At 32.9% G+C, this 22,351-nt stretch overlaps 3 protein-coding genes across 4 annotated transcripts; 1 reads left to right on the top strand and 2 right to left on the bottom strand.

Moving 5' to 3' along the window:
• The first annotated feature begins 8,033 nt into the window (after positions 1 to 8,033).
• Positions 8,034 to 8,995, top strand: LOC149386035 (uncharacterized). Its single transcript, XM_089624974.1, has one exon. It carries the CDS (start codon positions 8,088 to 8,090, stop codon positions 8,550 to 8,552), a length of 465 nt encoding a protein of 154 aa, XP_089481100.1. The 5' UTR covers positions 8,034 to 8,087; the 3' UTR covers positions 8,553 to 8,995.
• Positions 8,996 to 13,039: 4,044 nt separating this feature from the next.
• On the bottom strand, positions 13,040 to 16,650 carry LOC149386034 (secretory carrier-associated membrane protein 3-like). Its single transcript, XM_089625484.1, has 12 exons — positions 16,344 to 16,650; positions 15,779 to 15,895; positions 15,627 to 15,689; positions 14,883 to 14,916; positions 14,638 to 14,760; positions 14,449 to 14,511; positions 14,250 to 14,343; positions 14,104 to 14,149; positions 13,937 to 14,004; positions 13,687 to 13,735; positions 13,514 to 13,579; positions 13,040 to 13,398 (listed from the first exon to the last, which is right to left on the bottom strand). The coding sequence occupies exons 1-12, from the start codon at positions 16,401 to 16,403 to the stop codon at positions 13,312 to 13,314; spliced, it is 870 nt and encodes a 289-aa protein (XP_089481610.1). The 5' UTR covers positions 16,404 to 16,650; the 3' UTR covers positions 13,040 to 13,311.
• A 1,412-nt stretch (positions 16,651 to 18,062) lies between these two features.
• Positions 18,063 to 22,149, bottom strand: LOC149386033 (uncharacterized). Of its 2 annotated transcripts, XM_089625721.1 has the most exons (15): positions 21,933 to 22,149; positions 20,924 to 21,025; positions 20,735 to 20,842; positions 20,544 to 20,573; positions 20,342 to 20,452; positions 20,150 to 20,233; positions 19,961 to 20,079; positions 19,743 to 19,844; positions 19,485 to 19,601; positions 19,302 to 19,367; positions 19,152 to 19,218; positions 18,932 to 18,985; positions 18,750 to 18,836; positions 18,624 to 18,650; positions 18,063 to 18,509 (listed from the first exon to the last, which is right to left on the bottom strand). In XM_089625721.1, exons 2-15 carry the CDS (start codon positions 20,981 to 20,983, stop codon positions 18,333 to 18,335), a joined length of 1,209 nt encoding a protein of 402 aa, XP_089481847.1. In that variant the 5' UTR covers positions 20,984 to 21,025; positions 21,933 to 22,149; the 3' UTR covers positions 18,063 to 18,332. The 2 variants fall into 2 exon arrangements, with proteins under 2 accessions (XP_089481847.1, XP_089481848.1); XM_089625722.1 differs by lacking the exon at positions 20,924 to 21,025 and having other exon boundaries at positions 21,933 to 22,145.
• Positions 22,150 to 22,351: the final 202 nt, after the last annotated feature.

Below are 22,351 nucleotides of genomic sequence, written 5' to 3'. Positions count from 1 at the left end.
CGATCTGTGCATTACATGTATGCTTTGTCAGTGACACACATTACTAACTTTACGGGAAAAAAAATTAAGTAAATGAATGATCAAATGCACAAGAATATATATAATCAGACCGGCCCAAACTCATCCGTTTTCATTAAGGATCATAGGCGAATTAATATTTTGATGCTCCTCGAGGATAGTAAAAAATTAAATACAAAAAAATATTAAAATTTAAATATTTTGGATATATATATATAATATCTATTTAAAATTTTGGGGTTCATTTCAATCGGAGACCCTAGGCACCAGTCTTGTTCGCCTATAATCAGGGCCGATTTTGTATATAATTATATCTATATTTCTAATTTTCATTTGAACTGTCGTCACATACAGTACGTCATTTTCGTCTATGTTATATGAATGAATACTTATGTCAAATTGTCAACTAGATACGCCTCCATTTTCGATATTGAGCTCTTCTCTTGTCGACAAACATGTTTAATAGCTTAATTTAAAAAACAAATTCAGCATTTTCCTATAGAATTTTATTCACTAAGTTAGTTTATATCGTCCAAGGTCCTCTTTCATATACGTTTTCATTAAATTTTAAAGCAAACTCTTTGTAAATGCATTAACATTATGATTAATTACGTTTGTACTTGAAATTTTAATTTGGATAATCTTTTTACTAATTTGATTTTCCCTCTCTCTCTCTCTCTCTCTCTCTCTCTCTCTCTCTTTATATATATATATATATATATATATATATATATATATATATACACATATATATGGTAATCTTTTTACCTTTGTAACGTAGCCGCGACTAATCGTGACTTTTAAAACAGCGACGAATAGCCGCGACATTTGTCGCGATTGCTTCGGTAATTGTTGTAGTATCTCTCTCTCTCTCTCTCATACTGAGTATTCTACTAGATTATGTATAGACACTCACATATACATATACAAGATATACAATAGGTTAAAGTCGGACCAAATCTAATACTATTACAAATATTCGCAAATTTTGTGTGTTTAAAACAAATAAAGAGCAAATGACACATCAAAACACATATACCCATATTGACTCGTTTAAATGACCTACAATAGTTGATGGAGAGACCCAAACAATTGAGATCTGTTGACCTTGAACAAAATGATTTTTCATCCTCCATAAATACATGGTACTTCTATAAGCTCATACTAATTCTTATAGGGAGGCGAAGGTAGGACAGCAAGCGGCTGATGCCAGTACCAACATTACTTCCAAAGGAGAGAAATGGTAGAAGTGTGGCTCTGTTTTTTTTAATCCATGAAATAACAAAAAATCGGGAGTTGCCACGCGTTACAGATAGCGAATCGCAACCGGCACAATATAAATAAAGTACAAATAAAATAAAATATAAAAGATGAATTTAATTTTGCTTTTAAGGCGTAATTTAAATTATAAATCAAGATCAAAATTACTCCAACTAAAATATTTTTAAGACTTATAAATGAAGATATTAGTTTTTTGAAAGTAGCTTATTATTTTATATCATTAAGAGAAAATCAATTAATTTTTTGTATAATGTTATGTATGAAATATTATTAAATTTCAAATTTTGTATATAAATAATATATATGCATTATAAAATTTATTTTATATTTATTTATCATGGAAAATTCAGCGGTTTACCTAAATTTTTTCTTCGTAAAATTTCTGATAAATCATTATAGTGAAGAGTATACTCATAAAATGTAAGACTTGACCCAATAACAATAAGAGGTAACTCAAATCTTGCATTAAACATTCTTCTCTCTTTAGAAACACAATACCAAATCAGGCTTTTAAGGCAGTCAAGGTGCACACTTTGAGCTTGTTTTCTTATTGCAATGTATGGGTATTATTTGGTTGGCAAGACCTTCCGTCCGTCAGGTGACATTTGCGAGAGGGCGATTATTCAATCCATAAGAAACACAACATTGATGTTTGAAGATTAGATCTTTCAATTTTTTTATTTTATGTTTAAAGTAATCGATGACATGATATATGATGTAAAATTAAATTATTAAAAAAAATCTCAAAAAAAAAAAAAACTACTATGTAACAAAGTTATTATCTTTAGCTTATAGAGAGCCGATTTCACCACTAGGAAATCGCATAATATGATAAAGAAAGCGCATGGATTGAATAGGAGAGTGAGTGAAGTTGAAAACTTTTTGAAGAGAATGTTTGGATATAAATAAGGGGACTTTAGATAAGCTATATTATATGGACCACTATTCAATATTATATTTGTAGCGTAGCTAGTGGTAGCCACACTATCTACGACGTACGTGTAAACCTACACATATTACATCAATAACTCACGAGGAAAAAAACAAAGAGTGTGATATCGATATAATGGAATAAATATAGTCTAGGGTTCAACACGCTATGTTGCTCTGAATTTGGTGGAAGCTAGGTAGACAATTGTAAATTCAGGTTCTGTAGTGTAGACTATTATTATATCTACAAGTTATAGTTCGATACAAACTCAACTATGTAGCAATATGTATATATTATACATAATTATATATAGATGTCACATGTGGTGGGTGTGGACCATTTGTTATGAGATAATAACTACGTGAGAAAGTGCGTTTGTAAGAAAACGAAGTGCCTATAATTGAGGAGGGTATATAGCCTGGATTGGAACTATATATGCATCATGTGCAGTGTTGTGTGGCCGGATTCAAAGCAGACCATTGCTTTTGTGTTCATCACCAATTTTGGACAATATTGAGGCAGCACTTCAATAAAGAGAGATATTATAATATCAAAAATTAGTCGATCTAAGCCACATCAAACGTTGCAATATTGTAATCTAGCCAACGTTTCGTTTAATTTTCGAATCTAACCAAATTTGATGACGTTTCATATTTATGTAAGATGGTATTTACTATATTAGCCTTGATTTGGTTTAAAAAATAATAGCCCACGTTTTGAAACTTGGCTTTGTAGCCGAATTTGTTATATTCGGTTTATATTTCGAATTTTAAAAAAAATCTATATTTGGCAAAGTTGGTTATTGAGCGTTTTTTTCTTTAATGAACATTATAGCCGTGTAAGGAAATACAGTGTAAATGTTCGTAAATTTTTGTTAATATCCGTTGCTTTGTTAATTTCTGTTAATTATCGTAAATTTACATATGTGCAGGTAGAGCCGATTTCTTTCATTTCCTTTAATACGCATTTAATACGGTATTTTTGTTTTCCAAATTTATTTTCTAATTTTGAACGGGATTTTATCATAATTACGTGTATTCATTATCTTGTTTGACTTTATTCAATCAAATAAATATTTCATTTCCCTTTTAATTACATCACCGAATCTCCTATTATGAATTCAAAAAGCTGAAATTAAATTGCTGAAATTATAGCCGTGTAAGCAAATACAGTGTAAATGTTTGTATATTTTTGTTAATCTCCGCTGATTTGTTAATTTATGTTAATTATGGTAAATTTTTTGTGCATTTATTGCATTAAATTTTCTCTTTTAATTACATCACCGAATCTCCTATTAAATTAGTCAAATATCCAATTAAATTGCGAAAAAATATGAAATTAATTGGCTGTATACAATTCAAACCGGTCAAACGTGGACTAGTGTTTTGATCAAGTAAGTATAAGAAAAATGGTAAATTAGGTATTTTATATCCGTAAATTTCAATAAATGGTTAGATTGCAAAATTTACCAAACGTTGGCTAGATTCCAAAAACCATGTTTCAAAATGACTACGTTACTAGTTTACCCTTATAATATATAATATAGATATACACACGATCATTTAATGGGATGATTATTATACATATATATTCGGTATTGTTTTGCTCGTATTTTCAAAAAAAAAAAAAAGAGCTATATGTATAGACACGATTTTGTAATAATTAATCCATCCTAAAACTCATTCACAATAAAATATTCCAACAATTTTGTTAGCCCAATAAGATTGTTTAGTATTAGATAATCATTTTCGGTTTACTAGGAGAAATTTGATTTTCTACACATATTAAATTGAATTGTTGAGAAATTATGCATGTCTTTCTATTTTCAATTAAATATATTAAAAAAAATTGTACTTTGCATTTCTTATATTTTACCTCTTATTTTGCTCTCAATCTCGCTGACCCCTTTATTTATTTCACCCATCGGTTTCTTTCACTTCCCCTGAGCCCAAAATCTCATTTTACGCTCAATTTCAACCTATTACGATGGATTTTTCTTGCAGGTTAACTTAGCCGTATAAGTTATGTCAGCCACTATTATTATATACTAAGAACAAATTTTTGCCAGAGTATATATTAGAATAAGATTTCACATGCATTTCGTTTCTTCTAATGATTTTCGTAATGAATTTCCAATAAGTACTTAATTTATATCATAAAACAGTAGATATATATATATATATATATATATATATATATATATATATATATATATACACACACTATTTGTAATGTCTCTTATGGTAATGATAAACTGTATGAAACATTATTTTACTGATTAATTTTTCTTCGGCAAATTGGTGACAGATTTTTTTTTTTTTTTTTTTTTTTTTTTGAAAGGAGCAAATTGGTGAGACATGAATCACTGCTCTTTGTGTTATATGCTGACATGGGAGTGTAGTTAATTATAGAATATAACGTGGGAGAGATATATGCATTTCATGATCATTATTTTGGAGACACATAACATATGGCATTTGACGAACGGTACGCACAAGCTTTAGTTTCAACTTTCAACACGCTCCTTGATTATCGGCAATCGTCATCCATTTTATGAACGTCCATTTTAGTAGTTCTTTTATGAGAAACGTAAAAGCGTTAGTAGAGTTATGTTAGCATTTCTTCGGAATAGTTTTTTATTTTATCTTTTAAAATCTTTTTATATAATTTTTTAAAGTAGATAGTTTTAAACAAAATACAATACAATACATGTTTTGTATACAGTTTGTGGATTATATTGAAATCTAAAACACTTAAATACGAATAAAATTCTCAAGAAATTTATAATTTATACCCTCACTTCTTTTTTAGGTTATTAGCTAGGCACGAGCAATGTAAGGATAATTCAAACTCCTTTCCGTTTTTTTGTGTCATTTTCTATGTCAATATAATTAAACTTATTTCTAGAAAATTATAATGAAAATAATTTCATGTCATGATTTAGAAGGAAAATAGAAGGAGACAGGAAAAAAAAATACAAGAGAATCACTTATTTGAGAAATATTTTGTTATTAATTTATAATTACTAAAGTTTCAATTTTCAAGTGAAGTTTTGCTGGATCTTATGAATTTTTGCTAACATTTCGACAAAATTTTGAAAATATCGTGTAAAACCCTAAACCTTTTAAATATTTTTTAATTTCAGTAACTCATTATCACTGCCAAACTATATTCCACCAGAATGCTTCATTAGTAATTCCCAACATCTAATCGAAGTCTTCCAATTAAATAACAAAAAAAAAATTATTATTTACATGATATTATTAATCAAGGTTACATTATATATATATATATATATATATATATATATATATATATATATATATATATATATATATATACAAGAGCTTAATGCTAAGAGATGATAAACTTCCACCTCCACAAAAACAAAAGGTCGATTAAATAGCGTGCACATATGTATCCTAGAGGATTTTGAGTTCACGATCTCACTACGTAAGTGGTGTGAGTTTATCATTAGAATAAGCAAGGAAAAATAAACCTTAATGGAAGGAAAAGGAGTTTAGCTAAGTAACTTTTATTATCAGCTGTAGTATAGTTTTGATCCCTGTAACCTGTTTAGTATAGTATAGTGGATTTAGGTAATATTGACTAATAATGTTAAAGATATAATAGCCATTAGCTAGAAACACAAAAAGTGGAGCCACGCGCTTTCTGTAAGAAATCATGCAAATCTCAAAACCGCGTGACTGGCACTTACATAAATGGAATTGCAGATGGGAAGTTAGCCCACATTAAAGCTCTATATATATATATATATATATATATATATATATATATATGTATGTAATGAAAGGCGTTAATTTCCTCTCCCTTGTTGCTGAGATTTTCGTCAAAAATTTATAGTTCAAATCGTCAAACTTTGTCTGTCATGCATGTACTAAAAGTCACATATAATTGGTTGAGATCCCGTGAACATATATATATATATACCTGCTTGTGAACCGAACAGCAATTATGAATACCATATAAGAGTATAACATTAGTGTTAAACGACACTGATATTTGAGTGCCAGCTGAGACTTCTGCTTAATTAAAATCTCGCTTTACGCTACGTACTTTGTAGTTTGAATAGTTAATTAATCTAACCAATATATATGTATATATATATATATATATAATATATATATATATATATATATATATATACACTTCTTATACACAATATTATGCATGCATCCGTTCTTCGGACCATTTAAGCCGATCATCAACAAACTTTCATTCTTGAACAAAATCATTTCTTTGATTTATTTGAGCTAATCAGTTCTAAATAAGAAGATGAATTTCAAGAAAAGGAGATCTATTTGAGCTGGATCTGGTATATAATACAAGGGATTTGGCTTTTCTATTGATTTTACTCGTGAGGTCGAAAACAATTCTTGATTGGTATTCAACTTCAAGAGTGACTCGAAAAACAAAATTATTGGTTCTTCTACTATTCCTATTTTTATGAAAAAAAAATGAATACGATGGATAATAAAGTAAACGAGATATGCATTATCTCGTCATGTATAATAACGTTCCAGCCGTTTGATTAAATAATAGTCAAACGTACAATCTTTATACAACGTCTATGTTTGAAATCAAATTTTGCCTCTTTAATAAATATTTTATTTTTTTGGTTTTATAAATTATTAGTCGAATACCGCTATCCTAATTATTCCAGCGAATTTCGTATTTTCAAAATTAGCAGCCACTACCATTTCAATTTCCATTTTTCTACGAAATTTAACTTTTTTAAACAAAAGGAAAGCGAAGAAGTTTAGTAATATGCTTATTCCGATAAGACTTATGCATGATACACTTTATGATGGTTTATAAAAATAAGTTCATTAGATACAGTTTCACATTACTATATAACCAACGTTTTATAAATCTTAGATAAATTATCACGCCCATATATTTACACGTGTAAATTGACGTAAATACTTCACTTTTTTATTTGAATAGAGGGGCAAAGCAGAAATAACACGTCATCTTTATAACTATTTATTTAAGAATTACGAAATATTGGCTATATAGCAATTTCAAACGTTTTAATCGACTAATTATCTAATTTTTTTGATAAAATATAGAGAGCGTAAAAAGTAACCGATTCCTCCACCGTCAACGAGAAAAAGACTGAAACTGTGAAGCAAGGAAAGATGTTATCATGACTATATCCAATAATTTTACAAAAAAATAAAATTAACTGTAGGTCGTAGAGACAAAATAAGCCCCGCGAAGATCGGAGAATAATAGCTTAAAACACCTCACACTAGTGGTGATGTCAAGTGGAATTGCTTGTGACCGAACACGTGGCATAAGATTTGTTCTCCTGAGTGGCATCGTCAACGCCTCTTTCAAATAATACAAAACTTCATTACCAATACTCGTTACACATGCTGATCACGAAATCAAATTTCTAATAAATATTAACGTACAATGCATGGGACCCCAAAAAAAACCAGAGTCCAACTTAAATTACTTCTAACGCAAAGACCAAATTTATAAGCAAAGAATGAGATATTATATGTATGAGATTCTCTCACTTATCCATAACACGAATTGTCAAACAATAATAAGTAGATCAGAGAAAAACAGCATAATTATTGCACTTAACCTAACCCTCTCCATCCATTCATGAAAAACTCTCTCTCTCTCTCTCTCTCTCTCTCTCTCTCTCTCTCTCTCTCTCTCTCTCTCTCTCTCTCTCTCAACTGTCCCCCAAACTTTGCCCATCAAATCATAAATGCCCTTTACCTATTAACCTTTCCTCTATCTATCTACATATATAAGTATCTTCACTCCCTCTACATCAAACCCTCTATCTCTCTCCAAAAACAAACAAACAAGAAAAATGAAACTCCAAACAAGCATTCTCATCATAGCCCTTCTCATCATCACCATATCCACCCTCTCGCCGCCCTCTCTCTCGACCCGACCCGGATCCGACAAAGCCCTCGCCGCCGAGCTCAAGCGCTCCAAGTCCAACAACAAGGGCAACGACGGTAATAACAACAATGGGAACGCCGGCGGAGGCGGGTTCTTCGGGCCGGGGTTCGACATACCGGGGTTCGGGAGCGGTAACATCGGAGGCGGGTACGGATCCGGGTACGGGTCTCCGAGCGGAGGCTCTTCCAAGGGAGGGATTATTAGGCCCACCATAGTGTGCAAGGACAAAGGCCCTTGCTACAACAAGAAGCTGACGTGTCCGGCCAAGTGCTTCACCTCTTACAGCCGCTCCGGCAAGGGCTACGGCGGCGGAGGCGGCGGCGGTGGTTGCACCATGGACTGCAAGAAGAAGTGTAACGCCTATTGCTAGACACACCGGTATCAATATAGATGTGTTTTATATATAATATATTATATTATATATAGAGATGGTTTATATGTATGTGGAACATGTGAGTATGCCTATGTGATCTCACTTGAGTACTTCTACTAGTAGTATAGATCATAGATCATCATGGTGAGATGAATGGTATAGTTTTATTAGTAATTAATCTTTCTCTCAACTATTTTCATTATTTTGCTGTCATGATTCTATATCATTGATTGGAGTTATTAGGGCTCTTGTTGAGGATATGGATTTTATATATAAAGCAAAACTATTATATAAAGAAAAAGAGAGAGAGTGGTAATAAGAGTACTTATTAGACGGTATTCATTGAGTGTTGTTGAGGGTTGGGTTCGTTTGGTCATATGATTGTTTGTGCTACGGTATATGCTTAAAATATATCAGTATGTTTTTAATATGGTTTTAAACTTGGCGTGGATGATTTGCCTTATAAGTGATACTGTGGTAATTTTGATGACTATTTTAATTTTATAAATATATCAGTGAAAAAACTTGCTAGAACTTCGCTGAAGTATATTAGTCATTTAATTAGGAAAGCACACTAGTTGATCATGCTGTTTCTTATTTACGAGACTTTTTTTTTTGGACTCATGAAGTGATATATATATATATATATATATATATATATATATATATATATATATATAAGCATAGTCAGAGACTCAGATGTAAACTACATTTAATTTCAGGAAATTCATTTGATTTCATGTCGGTCTATTCCTTTAGAGCATGTTATTTGGATACCAATCTCCGTCATATCGTGTATTTCGTTTTCATCATTTAAGTCAGTCGTTGACTATTCAAACCGAAGCTTAAGAAAATGGATGCTTGTGGCTGATTATTATATTGTTGATCGACAACAGTAAAATTCATTACAAGAATTGTACATATGAGTTTCTCTTGTTTTATTACTATAATTTTTAAACAAATTCCTAAGTAACTACAACGTTAAAATGGCGCTGTAGAAGCATTAGTACTACCAGTTAGTTACGCACTACTCTTATTTCTTTTCTAAATTTAATTGCGATTTCTCATTTCACTATCCCCTTTCGGTGCCCACTAGCCCAACATTTTTCTTTTTGTTATTTTTTAGGGAAAATAACACATTTATACCTTGTGTTTTAGTGAAATGTCGAGTTTAACCTCGGTTTTCAAAAATGTCGAGTTCATACCCTCTGTTCAACTAAAATGACGAAATTATACCCTATGTTTAACTAAAATGACGAAATTATACCCTGAAATGAATAACAGCGTCACAAATCTCCATTTCATTGATATTAACTCTTATATAAGAAAAACCGAATCAAATCTAAATCAGTACCCTAACTTCCAAATTCTCAATTTTGAAATAAAAATAGCCTTAAATTGAATTTAAATAATAAAACTCATACCTCCTAAGAAATGACTTCACTCCGTGTTCGAATTGTAACTCTAAATCCTGGATTCTCTGTTCGAATATGTGATTTTGATGACTATCAACTATCGATGTTTACTCTTTTGCCTCTTTCTGTGTTCTTCACGATTAAGAGACTGTTGTTTATTTTTTAGTTTTTAAATAAATTACATATATGACGCGAATGAATAAAGATAATTGGTGTTTATATATAAATATTATAGTCAACGTCAATGAAAAGTCAATAAAAAGAATATTCGTGACACTGTTGTTTATTACAGGGTATAATTTCGTCATTTTAGTTAAACAGATGGTATACTTTCGTCATTTTAGTTAAACAGAGGGTATGAACTCGACATTTTTGAAAATCGAGGGTTAAACTCGATATTTCACTAAAACACAGGGTATAAATGTGTTATTTTCCCTTATTTTGATGATAACCACGATCCAGTAATAGTTGGTATTAAGGTCTCAGTTTTGTTAATAAACACTAATAATAGTTAAACCAAAAAATCAAATATTCTCTTTTCCCTTTTTAACATGTTCCAATTGTGTCTCCAAAATACTCACCAACTTGAGTTGTTGTTAAAATTACTTTAAGCTCTCTTAGAAATTGATATAGAACAAAAGATACTGATGTTTAAGACTACAATTTGTTTGCCGAATGATACTTTTGAAGAACGAAAGGTATACACATTTTTGGACATCAAAGTGAAAATGTAGGACACATGTGCGTACATATAAATTCGAACCCTCATGGGTGAAAATCCCTCTAAATATGAAAAACGAGACGATCCATTTAGAAGCGAAAAAATCGCTTCAAAAAGCTCAAAATCCATTTCTAAAAGTTACCAACAACTAAAAATCTATTTTGTAGTAATAAAAGAATATCGGTACTCAGATAATAAATATGATAAAACTAGGATAAACAAATACAAACCAAAAATTCTCAAAATACCCTCGACTAATATCCTCAAATTATAAATTAGTCGATCTGATGAATTAGGCCCCACAACTCAAAAGAATATTAGTTCACTAACGAACAAAAATGTATGTTGTGATATGACTACCTTTTGTGTATGGTATTGACAATTGGATGCTTTACTATCATTGGAAAGGGTTTTAACTCTTGAGTGATCAACACTTTTGTGAAGGGTTACAATTATTGGGTGATTTACCTTATGTGAAGGGCTACAACTGTTAGTTGTTTCTCTTCAGAAATGCATACATTTCTATAACAAAGTTGTTTTTTGAGAATCATTCACTTCACTTAAAACTCTCTCTCTCTCTCTCTCTCTCTCTCTCTCTCTCTCTCTCTCTCTCTCTCTCTCTCTCTCTCTCAAACACCTTCTTCAAGAAATATGTGATTTCCTTTAGTTAGAATTTCACTTCGTTAGTATAGTTTGAACAATAGGTTCATCGTATCATACGGTATACTCAGTGACGGAGCCAGAAAAGCCCATCAGGTGGGGCTAATTTGAAAAAAAAAATTCAGGGGGGGGCTTGATTGTAAAAAATTTATAAAAATTGGGCCAAAAGTATAAATTTTCAATTTTAAATGGGCAAAAAGTGCAAAAAAAAAAAAATTTGAGGGGGGGCTTAAGCCCCCCCTGGACCTTAGCTGGCTCCGTCACTGGGTATACTTGTGTGAGACCTTCAAGACATTTAACGTGTGCAAGTGCTACTTTTATTATAAATTATTTGATGCGTGATTCAGTCCCTCCAATACTTCCAGCAAATCACTTTTACGTGTTACTTGGATCGGTAATATAAAGCACGGTCATGACACGGATTTAAGTAAAAAAAAAAGAGCAATGCTATCTGTCTCGATTCACAAGTGGGAACGATCCACTCACGTGTTGACACGTGGCAGTTCGTTGCCACGTGTCAACACGTGAGTGGATCGTTCCCACTCGTGAATCGAGACAAAAATCATTTCCGAAAAAAAAAATGTTGATTGAGTTTGAAAAGAATTGGTCAATCCAAAGTCAACAGGTTGATCTACTATATATGATCAAGGTCTTTTGTTTTTGTGTTTGAATTCAGCAAGGGATTCATTAAGCCGTTTGATGCAAAAAAAAAAAAAAAAAACCCTTTCGTACGAATAGGGGAATAGACTCTCCAAGTGACGCCTTTAGGAAACTTAAGCCGTATTTAGGTCTCCTTCGTCGGTTTTCCATTTATCTTTCGAAACTCATTTTCATATACTCGGGTTCCCAATATATTATCAATTTCGTGTTTACCAAGCGCAACTCATTTGCTACTCTGTGTCTCTCGCACCATTGAACCCAGCTTCTCAACCCGATCGTCTATGTCATTCTCATAAGGATTTCTTTCGGGCTATAGTGGCCAAATTCGACATTGTCGCCGAGCATACAAGTTGTCTTGCACAACATGTATTTACCAACTAGTGTGCACAAATAAATAAAAGATTCAACAATTTTAATTCATAAAATTAAAATCTAGGATATGATGATAAAAATAACACAAAATTAAATAACAAGGGCAAGATTTCATGGTTTGAAAATGGTTGATAATAACTTCGCTATCAAATATTTCTTTCTCAGCTTACACGATCAAGTGATCAGTTATAAACCTATCTCCCATTCGATTATAAAGCGATTCTCCACAATATTCTTATCATAGATCAATCCACGCAATACCAACTAGAAAAATTAATGTAAATGAATTAAGCAAAAATATTGGTACACTATTGTGTCTCAAGTCTCGACCATCTTTTTAGCAGGCTCGTTAAGTTTTTTTAATCGTAGTACATAACATAGCCTAATTGGTAATTTCACACCATCTTCACTGTGTATGTGAGTTCAATCCCCGTTGAAAGCAAATTTGTCCTTAAAATAAAATAAAAAAATCAAGCCCTTTTAATCCTTACTTACCGACCCCACACCCGCAAATCTGTACGACAAAAACTCTCAAGTAATTCAACCCAACTTACCTACTCCACACCAAAGAAAGTCAACTATAATAAATAAAAAGTTTGACTTTGTAATTACCTAACCGATCACAAGTTCATTTTATATAGATTTTGTACACCATCTTCAAAACCGTCATCACCGCCCATCTGTTAAATTTAAATCTACAAATAAGTAAAATAAAACAAACAAATACATAGTACATAGATGTGAAGGAAAAAAAATCCACTCAAGTGGCTTTACATACGTACGAAGACCATAGAAATAAACAATCAAAACTACCAAAGTAAGATTGATTCTTAAAACCGGGTGTTGTTTAGAAAAAGAAATGGACACAACAAATACATATCTATCGTAACTCGCTGTATGTACATAGTCTAGTGTGTCTCCGGTGGTTTCATATCGCGGCCCTCACGGCTCCTCTAGCAGCCTCGCGCTTCATTTGAGCAGCTTTTCCACTGCCTCGAAAGTACATGTATACTTGCTGCAAAAAAAAAAAAAAAAAAAAAAAAAAAAAAAAATGAGATTATTGTTCAAGTATCAATAATCTCATTGCTGTTCCTTAAATTCGGCCACAGGGAAAGGTCATTTTTACTTACCTGAATAACCCAGACGCTGACTACCGACTCCACGACGAATAAACCGAACCCGACGAAGTAAAAGATCTACATCAAGCAAAGGAAAATGCGGTTGAGAGAACTGAGCTTCCAAAAATATACTAGTCGAGTAAGATATGATGATTAAGGCTTAAACACTCTTAATAATTACTTACCCCAACCAAAGGATGCGGGCTTATAATATCTATAGCAGGCAGAATTCCCCTGTTAAAAAAAAAAAAAAAAAAAAAAAAAAAAAAAACTTGTTATTTTACAAACAGTATTACAGTGGAATTCCAAGTGAGAATATTTCATAGAGAAATGCAAATCATATTTGTTTCTTATGTAAAAGGTCGTAGCGATATCGACTCTAGAATCTGAAAGTGAGTCATAAGCAACAAGGAGGAGAGCGAGTTGAGTACGTACGTGAGAGACTTTCCTCGAAATACGATCGGAGGCGCGACCGAGGCAAAGATGCAGAAAGCAATGTGGAGCTGTAAAAGCAGACAGACCACTTTGGAAGGTGAGATTTTTCTTTTTCAATTTTATTTTCGATACAAAAATAAGAATTAAGCGACGACGGGGCTTCTCACCAGATATAGCATGAAGAACAATCCATACCGAAAAGCACTGTCACTCCTGGAACGGCGAGAATGTTCAATACAATACTATGTATGTATACACAAACACAATATTTATACATACATATGGAATTATACGCATGTATGGCTTAATATACCTGAAGGCGTTATACAATGGACGATACCAGAACACATAGGAACCAGGGACGCCTGCTATAAAGTAGATAACAGCGAGGAACCAGATCCTCACCTCTGCAACAAAGAACAGACACCATTAATACCCATCATCATATCAGATACAAGAACCCGGATCGATAATGAAATAAAAAAATCGAGATAGAGCAAAATAATACTTACGTTCCCCTTTGATCCATGCTGTAGTAACAGCTACAATGTTCCAGAGAAGGCAAACGATCAGTCCTGCATAACAACGACAAAGCCATATTAGTTAACAAGCCGGTCCTACTTGAGATGTTCAGAGAAGCCATATCAGTGTTAGAAGTAAATGACACAAAAAATATATAGTTCATTTATATACTGACTTACCTAACCAAGTAGAGAACGCAACGTACTGGGTTCTTTGTAAGTGTATCGGTATCTCTTTTGCAATATCATGGTGGATTATTGGGAAGAAAGGTGGCCAATTTTTCTCCTCGATAACAATTCCAGCTGCAAAAAAAAAAAACAAGAAGAGGTGTGAGAAACTATGAAACGACTGTTCAAAAATAGTGAACGTTTTGTGAGAGCATTAGCGACAGAGAATAGAAGCAAAAGAGAAGTAGAAAGGTTACCTCGAGCTGCAGCTTCTTCTCTTCGTCTTAGATCCTGCAAAACAATCAAGCGGAGTTTAGGTTTCGATCCGAGAGAATTATAGAGTTTCTATTAATATATATAATCAAAATACACAAAAAAAATAATTATAATTGAAGTCTTGTGAAAATAAAATAAAAAAATTCCCATTTTTCTTGTTTTATAGGCGGCAATACAAGGGAATGGTATACACCAGTACACAAAAAGGAGAATTCAACAGCCAACAAAATTACAACCCCGAAACTTAGAAGCTATGTAAAATCGAACAGGTCTTAAGATAATTACTGTGATTAATTTCGTTGTAAATATATATCAGGCAATTGGGTTACTAATGTGTCTGCTATGCTAAGAAAGATCTAGCAAGTCATAACTGCGTCAAAATAATCAGGCAATCAGGGCCGAAAACCTTATTCCTATTTATTTAGTTAAACTGAAGTGAAGGTACAGAGCTTTTCTTTCAAATAAGAAAACACACGAATTATCATGTTCAAGTGTCAAGAAAACTACACAAAATTACGTATAAAACGTGCCGAATTTCTAGATCAATTAGCCATGCCTCGTGTATGCCTAAATCACACAGCTAAATCGTATTATTATTACCAAGCGGTTAACATATGAGACAAGCGTTCCGTATAAACAGGCTCTCTTTTGTACCGTCCCAAGTACGAACGCTATGAGCCAGAACAGAAACGTTTCAGAAATCGGAATTTTGGAAAACAAAATACCTTTTCGCGCCTCGATAACTCAGCTTCCTTCGCTTGGAGCTCTTTCTCTTTACTTCTCAAATCCTAAATTTCAAAAAACACCATATTATCAGATTGAAGATCGATCATCGGAGAAAAAAAGAAAACATGCCAAAGATATCGGGCCAATTCACCTTAGCAGAGTCAATGGGTATGTCAACTGTGGGTCCCACGCCATAGTTGAAATCGACAGGCTCGGGAGGAAGAGGAGACAGCCTTGTACCTTTCGGCTGGGAAACTCCTCTAGGGTTCTGTATAATTTCATTTACAATGGGAAATTAAATTTTAAAAAACACAATCATAGCATACCCCTAAATAGTTTAGTCATTGGCAAAAGTGTAGCCCATGAATTATATTAGATTTATAGTAAAATCCCAGGAGAATCGGCGTTCTTCTACTATTTATACCTAAGAGATGATCTATGAACAATTACTATATATACAAGTCAAAGCCCTATACAATTGTGCTGAGAGTTTCATTTTTGGGAATTCCATCAACACAAGAAAATCTATCAACGATTCAATTCACAGAAATCACGCACAGAACAGTGAACCCAAGCTCGTAAAATCAACCGTAACTGAGGAAGAAAGTCAACGGCTATAAATAGTCGGCCAAATTTCACAAAAAAATTATCAAACTTTTTCTCAATAAAAAAAAAACATCGTATAAGTCTAGAAGAGAGTTGAGAGTGTAACTTACAGAGAAAGGATTGACTTCTTCTTCTTCGGCGAAGGGGTTCTGATCGTATTGACGAGCCATGGAAGAGAGAGAGAGAGAGAGAGAGAGAGAGAGAGAGAGAGAGAGAGAGAGAGAGAGAGAGAGAGAGAGAGAGAGAGAGAGAGAGAGAAGAGAGAGAGAGAGACAGAGACAGAGAGAGAGAGTTAAAAGGTCGAGACTCAACTCTCAACAGCTACGGAAGAAGAAGAAGAAAGGAAAGCTTATGGAATAAGGAAATTAATTGAATGAGAAATTTCCAAAAAGGAAAGGAGGAAATTCTACAGAGGGCTTTGTCACATTCGTACGAACATAGACCAACGACTTCTAAAACTAACAAGAAGATAATTGTTTATTTATTTAATTTTTTTCATTCTATTATATTGACGAGGAATTGTTTAATTTGTCACTGATTTCATAACATTTTTTTACTTTTCATCAAAAGACTATTTTTTCTCAAAATACCACCTCTATATCAACAATGTTGACATCTAATAGTGAAGGGCAAACATAGATGTCAACATTGTTGACATAGATGTGTTATTTTGGGAAAAATTACCATTTTTATAGAAAGTGGGAAAATGTTATGAAATCGGTGGCAGCAATTTCTCTTGTATTGATATCTTATACTTTTCAACACACGGAGATAAGTCGGAACTTCGAGTCTCTCGACTCGGTCGGCTCTCGATGTAATTTAATATGCTATTGAATTTTTTTTAATTAAAAAATATTACTTAATGGGAATAGCAGGAGAAAGTCATCATCTAATCCACGATTCATTTTCTAGCATTTCTATATTTTACTTTTATGCCTAAAATTTTGTTTGACCATAGCTATAAAGTAATTTTAATTTGACCATAGGCCATAAAAGTAAATTTTAATTGACCGTACTCAAAATAATATTTAGGTAAAAAAAAATCAGTATGTTGAGGTAAGCTATTTTTTTCTATAGCCTATAATTCTACAACTGTTATCCTCAGATTATTTTTGTATAATTTTTTTGTGATTTCGTATTGAAAGTTCCCAAAATAGTTGTAAAATTGCTTTCGGCGGTTGGTCCGGAGATTATTTACTTTTAAAGAGCTTTCTTCAGGTAAATTGAAGACGACGTTCTGAAGTGAGTTGGAAGATTTTTTTTTTTTTTTTTTTTTTTGGTTTTTTTTTAGTTATATACTAAATTTATCAAATAAAGTAATAGTTGCATGAGTTTTAAGTTTTTAACTAACGTTTACTCTAATATATGGTTTATCATGAATAAAATGCTTTCTTATCATAGCCAAAATAATGATTTATTAGGTATCGTCAAGTTCCTCGGGGGACAAACATACAACAAACAAGAAAACAAAGATTAGCTCATGGGTTTCTTAAGAAAATGAAAATTAAACAAAGCGTATTAATAAACTTATTAAAAACAGCTAGCTTGTATCGTTCATCCCAAAGATAATTCGCCAAAGAGGTATTGGGTGTCTTTTATTTATTTTTTTCGGTCATTAACACCCCCTTTTTTTTAAATAATAATCCCACGAAAAATAGTCAATATTTCATTTTCTTCTTCCTTCTGGTGGAAGCCAAAGCGAGTATAATTTTGGGCCATAAAAGTCACAAGGTGTCTAAATCATTTATTTTTACCCAAAATTCCAAACAAAACAAAAACGCCAAATTCTTTCAACGTCCTAAAAAAATAATGCAAATAAGAAGACGACAAAACAAACAACACAAACTCTATCATTCATCTTTGACCATAAGAAAACCTAATCAAACTTCAGATAATCTCTCCCCTTTAATTACGCCAAGAAATTACTTGAATTTTTTTTTTTCTCACCTATGGAATGGAATGAATAAAATGATTAAGAAAGAAGAGCTCAAGAAATAAAAATGTAGGCGACAAAAATCCGGATATGTAAGGATACACCTAAAAAAAATTATATATAAAGTACTAGTTACATTGGTTGATTTGATAATTAATCAATTAATTTAATGGTGGTTTCGTCTCTGTGTCTGTGTCCGGGCTCTACTACGACTAGTTGTTCTAAACGGGTCGACCCAGTTCTTGTCCTCTTTTGCCGCTTTTTCCCAACGCTTCTCAAAGGCTTCTTGCTCCCACGTCGATTGCTTCCTCACCTGAGCTCGCTTATCCGCCGCAGCTCCGTGCTGTGTCCGATTAAAAGACCAATAATTATTAATGACAATAATTAGTAAAACCATACTAAATCAATCTGTATGTATGTGCTCTTTATTGAGCTTGAGAAGGGGTTTCGTTTGTACCTTTGTCGAATCGTCGGAATGCGAAGCCTGCAAAAAACACGAGCCAGTGAAAGCGATTAGATCGATCCCTACATAGCACAACCATAATGTAATGATTGATGATCAAATACACACACACACACACACCTTTCTCGGGGACGAGCCCAGAGTTTGAATGGCCATGTGAAGAACGTATTGGCTATCCACAACGCCCACTTTCTCTGTCCTGTCACCCTGAAAAATCGAATAAAACCACTTTCAGAACAAAGATCAACAAAAGAATTGATTTTTAAAACAAAAATAAATAAAAATATATCACAAGATCATACCTGCGCACAATAACCGAGCTTCATGTCCATTCCCCATCCATGCACCAGATCGTTCTGGAAAGAAAAAGAAGGGAATAAAAAAAAACAGAAAAAACGAAATAAAATAGAATAAATTTAGTGTGAATATGAAAGAAGATGAAACGGAACATCCAACAACGGAGCCGATCAATTTGCAGTTTTTTTTTTTTATTGAAGAACAAAGAACATTCAAACAATTTACCTGGATGAGGTTCCACGTACAACGCCAAGCGGATCTCGAAAACACTGGAGCCATACCCTCCACATATCTGCGCGCATTAAGAAAATTACTTAGCCTACCAAATATAATCAAAGTGGAAAAATTAACTGGGAGAGTAATTATAGTACGTACCCGGTGCAAGGTGGTCCCTCGCTCGACTCGTAACACTTAGTACTGCCTCGTCGATCATAAACCCTTCTGTTGAATATTAAAAGGGTTTTCATAAGGCTAATGCTCTCATATTCATATAGATTTTTTATTTTTATTTTTTGCTCTGACATTTAGTTTGATTAACAACAGTGTCTCTCACTTCACCTGTGAAACTTTTTTGTTCTGGCCCGGATAGTGATTCTATGATGTATATCGGTCGAGTTCGGATCTAAAGCTGGCTGAGAGATCTCCAGACCCGCTTCCCTTACGATCTTGAGATATCTAGAACACACGCCAAAAAAAAAAAAAAAAAAAAAAAAAAAAAAAAAAAAAACAGCATAAGACACCTCATGAACAAAACGTGGCCCAGGAAATACATTTTTATTAGGCCTATAGTTCTGAATTTTATTCATTTAGGCGTACCTTCCGGGATGAAAGTGTTCAACCCCCAAATCCTCGTCCCACAGAAATATATAATCATAAATAGACACTACATCTGGATGTAAAAAACGTTTTGCAAACCACCTGAGAAGAGAAATAGAAGTTGCGTATTGAAATTAATTGTCATAAGATTCGTGACCTCAAGTCTAATATCTTACGAAATTTATTTATATTGGAATTGAAATGAACAATAAACTCACCACTTTGTTTGATTCTCTGCGACTATGTGAATGGCCTCGTTACTCCACTCAAGATCCCGCCACTCGTCCACATTTCCATCATAATGAAACAGGATTATCGTAAAATTCTCTGGAAGAAACTGAAGTCACTGAAATTAGGCCAAATCACCACAGCCTTATTTTTTAAACAAACCCCAGAATATTCGTTACCTTTTGCACAATCGTATCTACGTTGTCTTTCTGTTCGATGCCAACTGGAATGGCCAGCAAGTTACGATGACTATAATCATTGACCTGCCATTCATAAACCCACAAAAAAAATAAGTAATTAGAACACATTATTGTAAAGTGGTAATATATAAGACACCATAAAAAATAAAAAAATAAATAATCGAATCTGACCTGTAACCTTGAACTGCTAGTTGACCACAGAGGCCTAAACTCTAGATCCGTTTTAGTGCGTAGCATACCACGAGGTAAATTATTTAACTCTCTCGAAGGCACAACAATTTCCTATAGAAATTACCCCAAAAAAAAAGTGAGCTATTTCTTCTTAAACTAATAAGAGAAGAGAAATCAATGCAAAGTACAAGTTTTTACTTACCGAACTAAAAGGGTGCGTTTCTCTATCTATCTGGAGAATGAAAAGAGAAAAATAATTCAAAAGATTAAAAAATAAAATTAGTTTATTTAAACTCTCAGTACAAGTTGCTCATTTAAATAACAAATTAACTAATTTTAAAATAAAAAAATTGATCTCAATTAACTCAAATTAGCTATCACGTGTTCAATTACCTCAGCCTGTTTATACTGATAATTAGTTGTTCTATACACGATGAACAGCATAACTGTACACACAACTCCCATAAACGGTAATTGCTTCATCTTTAACCCGCATTTTCCCTGCAACAAGGATCCATCTTTAATACAGCTTTAATTCGATTGCAAGGATGAGAAAAAAAAATTAAGACAATCAAATCTTACACCATCAAACAGCACATTTTTTCTCTTCAAGATCGATTTCCATGATTTCATAAGCTTCATGGACAAAAGCAAGGAAGGTCTCTACTTTGTTCTCATAACAACCTAAGGAGATTCACATACAAAAGAGCAGGTATTAGCAAATAGCTTAAAGAAGAGAAAATTATAGTTTTAATAACAAAAACCCCAATTAGTACTTTTCTTTACTTCAAATAACAAATCAACAGAATTTTTCACTACTTCTCACAAACCCTTTTCCCGTGCCACAAGTGGCTTTCCCATAGTAGAAAGATTCCGTTTTTTCTCAATTAATCTAGATTTGATCAGTTCATACGTTTATAGTTCAAACGCTTCAAACTCATCACAGAGACATCAAATATAAACAAAGATAGTTTGGTTCCACATGTCACATGTGACCCGGGAGAATTGAATATCCGATCTTGCTTTCGTTTGAAATTGAAGAGACTAAACCCATATGCGTTCTTATAATAATGATTATAATAAGAGATTAAGAATCACGGTCGCTTAATTATTAAACAACAAATAAATAACACACACACGCTTCAAGATTACAGAAGAGAAGAAAAGAAAGTTGAACAAGATGAACCGAAATGCCCTAAATTAAAACTGGTAATGAAAACGCGGATTTCAAAAAGAAAGAAAATAAATCAGAGAGTAGGTTCAAAGTAAGATTCTCTTTCAGAGAAAGCGACTGAAAATATTTTCTTTTGCACCAAAAAAATGAACTAGATCTTACACAATCCAAAGAATGAACAAGCCTGTCATGCATTACAGTTCATTTTCACTTTAAAGCTATTCAATTTCCACATTAAAAAAAAATATCGTTTTCTTTATACCCAGGTTACAAAAAAAAAAAAAAAAAAAAAAAAAACCAAAAAGTAAAAAAGAAAACATTTTTTTAAGGTTCGATCACAGAGCCACGCCGTTTCCGAACCGAGCTTCTAAAGAAAGTATCACAATTGAAAATCTTGAAAGTGAATAAAGAACGAACCTTGAAAGAAAGCGAAGGCTTGGAATTGTCCGATCGAGCTAGAGAAAACGACGGTGAAGATAAGATGGTCAGAGGCAAGAGGCCAATCGATTGGGTCGGTGTAGATCAGCGAAGAGAAGACAAGCTTCCAAAGCGATGGCGGTAGAGAGAGAGACAGAGACAGAGAGAGTCTAGAGAGAGAGTCGACACGGACGTAGGAACGAGAAGCGCCACTTTATAAGGGACAGAGGAGAGAGAATCCAAAACACTCTTTTGTTTCATTTCATGTTCAGTCTTTTTTTTTTTTTTTTTTTTTTTAATTTCATATGTGTTTCTTTTTAATATATGTTTAGCTATTATTCTTTGTACAAATAAAAGGAACTTAAAATGAGGTATTTTAGCTATTATTTAATAATTATCGCTGTTTTTTTTTTTGGTGC

Source organism: Urtica dioica, chromosome 9 (genome assembly GCF_054948205.1).
Source record: "Urtica dioica subsp. dioica isolate 48M chromosome 9, U.dioica_male_clone48M_v1_H2, whole genome shotgun sequence".
Classification (NCBI taxonomy): domain Eukaryota; kingdom Viridiplantae; phylum Streptophyta; class Magnoliopsida; order Rosales; family Urticaceae; genus Urtica; species Urtica dioica.
The sequence above is the reverse complement of the archived record's forward strand: the minus strand, read 5'-3'. Positions and strand labels throughout refer to the sequence as shown.

Excerpts from the sequence above, each read along its gene's own strand:
- LOC149386034 (XM_089625484.1), bottom strand. The coding sequence starts at position 16,403 with ATGGCTCGTCAATACGATCAGAACCCCTTCGCCGAAGAAGAAGAAGTC. Across the intron at positions 14,344-14,448 it reads AGCATGGATCAAAGGGGAAC|AGGTGAGGATCTGGTTCCTC; the intron begins GTAAGTATTATT and ends TCTTTGTTGCAG. Across the intron at positions 14,005-14,103 it reads TGTTCTTCATGCTATATCTG|CTCCACATTGCTTTCTGCAT; the intron begins GTGAGAAGCCCC and ends CTGCTTTTACAG.
- LOC149386035 (XM_089624974.1), top strand. The coding sequence starts at position 8,088 with ATGAAACTCCAAACAAGCATTCTCATCATAGCCCTTCTCATCATCACC.
- LOC149386033 (XM_089625721.1), bottom strand. The coding sequence starts at position 20,983 with ATGAAGCTTATGAAATCATGGAAATCGATCTTGAAGAGAAAAAATGTG. Across the intron at positions 20,843-20,923 it reads AAAATGTGCTGTTTGATGGT|GGAAAATGCGGGTTAAAGAT; the intron begins GTAAGATTTGAT and ends TCCTTGTTGCAG. Across the intron at positions 20,574-20,734 it reads ATCAGTATAAACAGGCTGAG|ATAGATAGAGAAACGCACCC; the intron begins GTAATTGAACAC and ends TTCATTCTCCAG.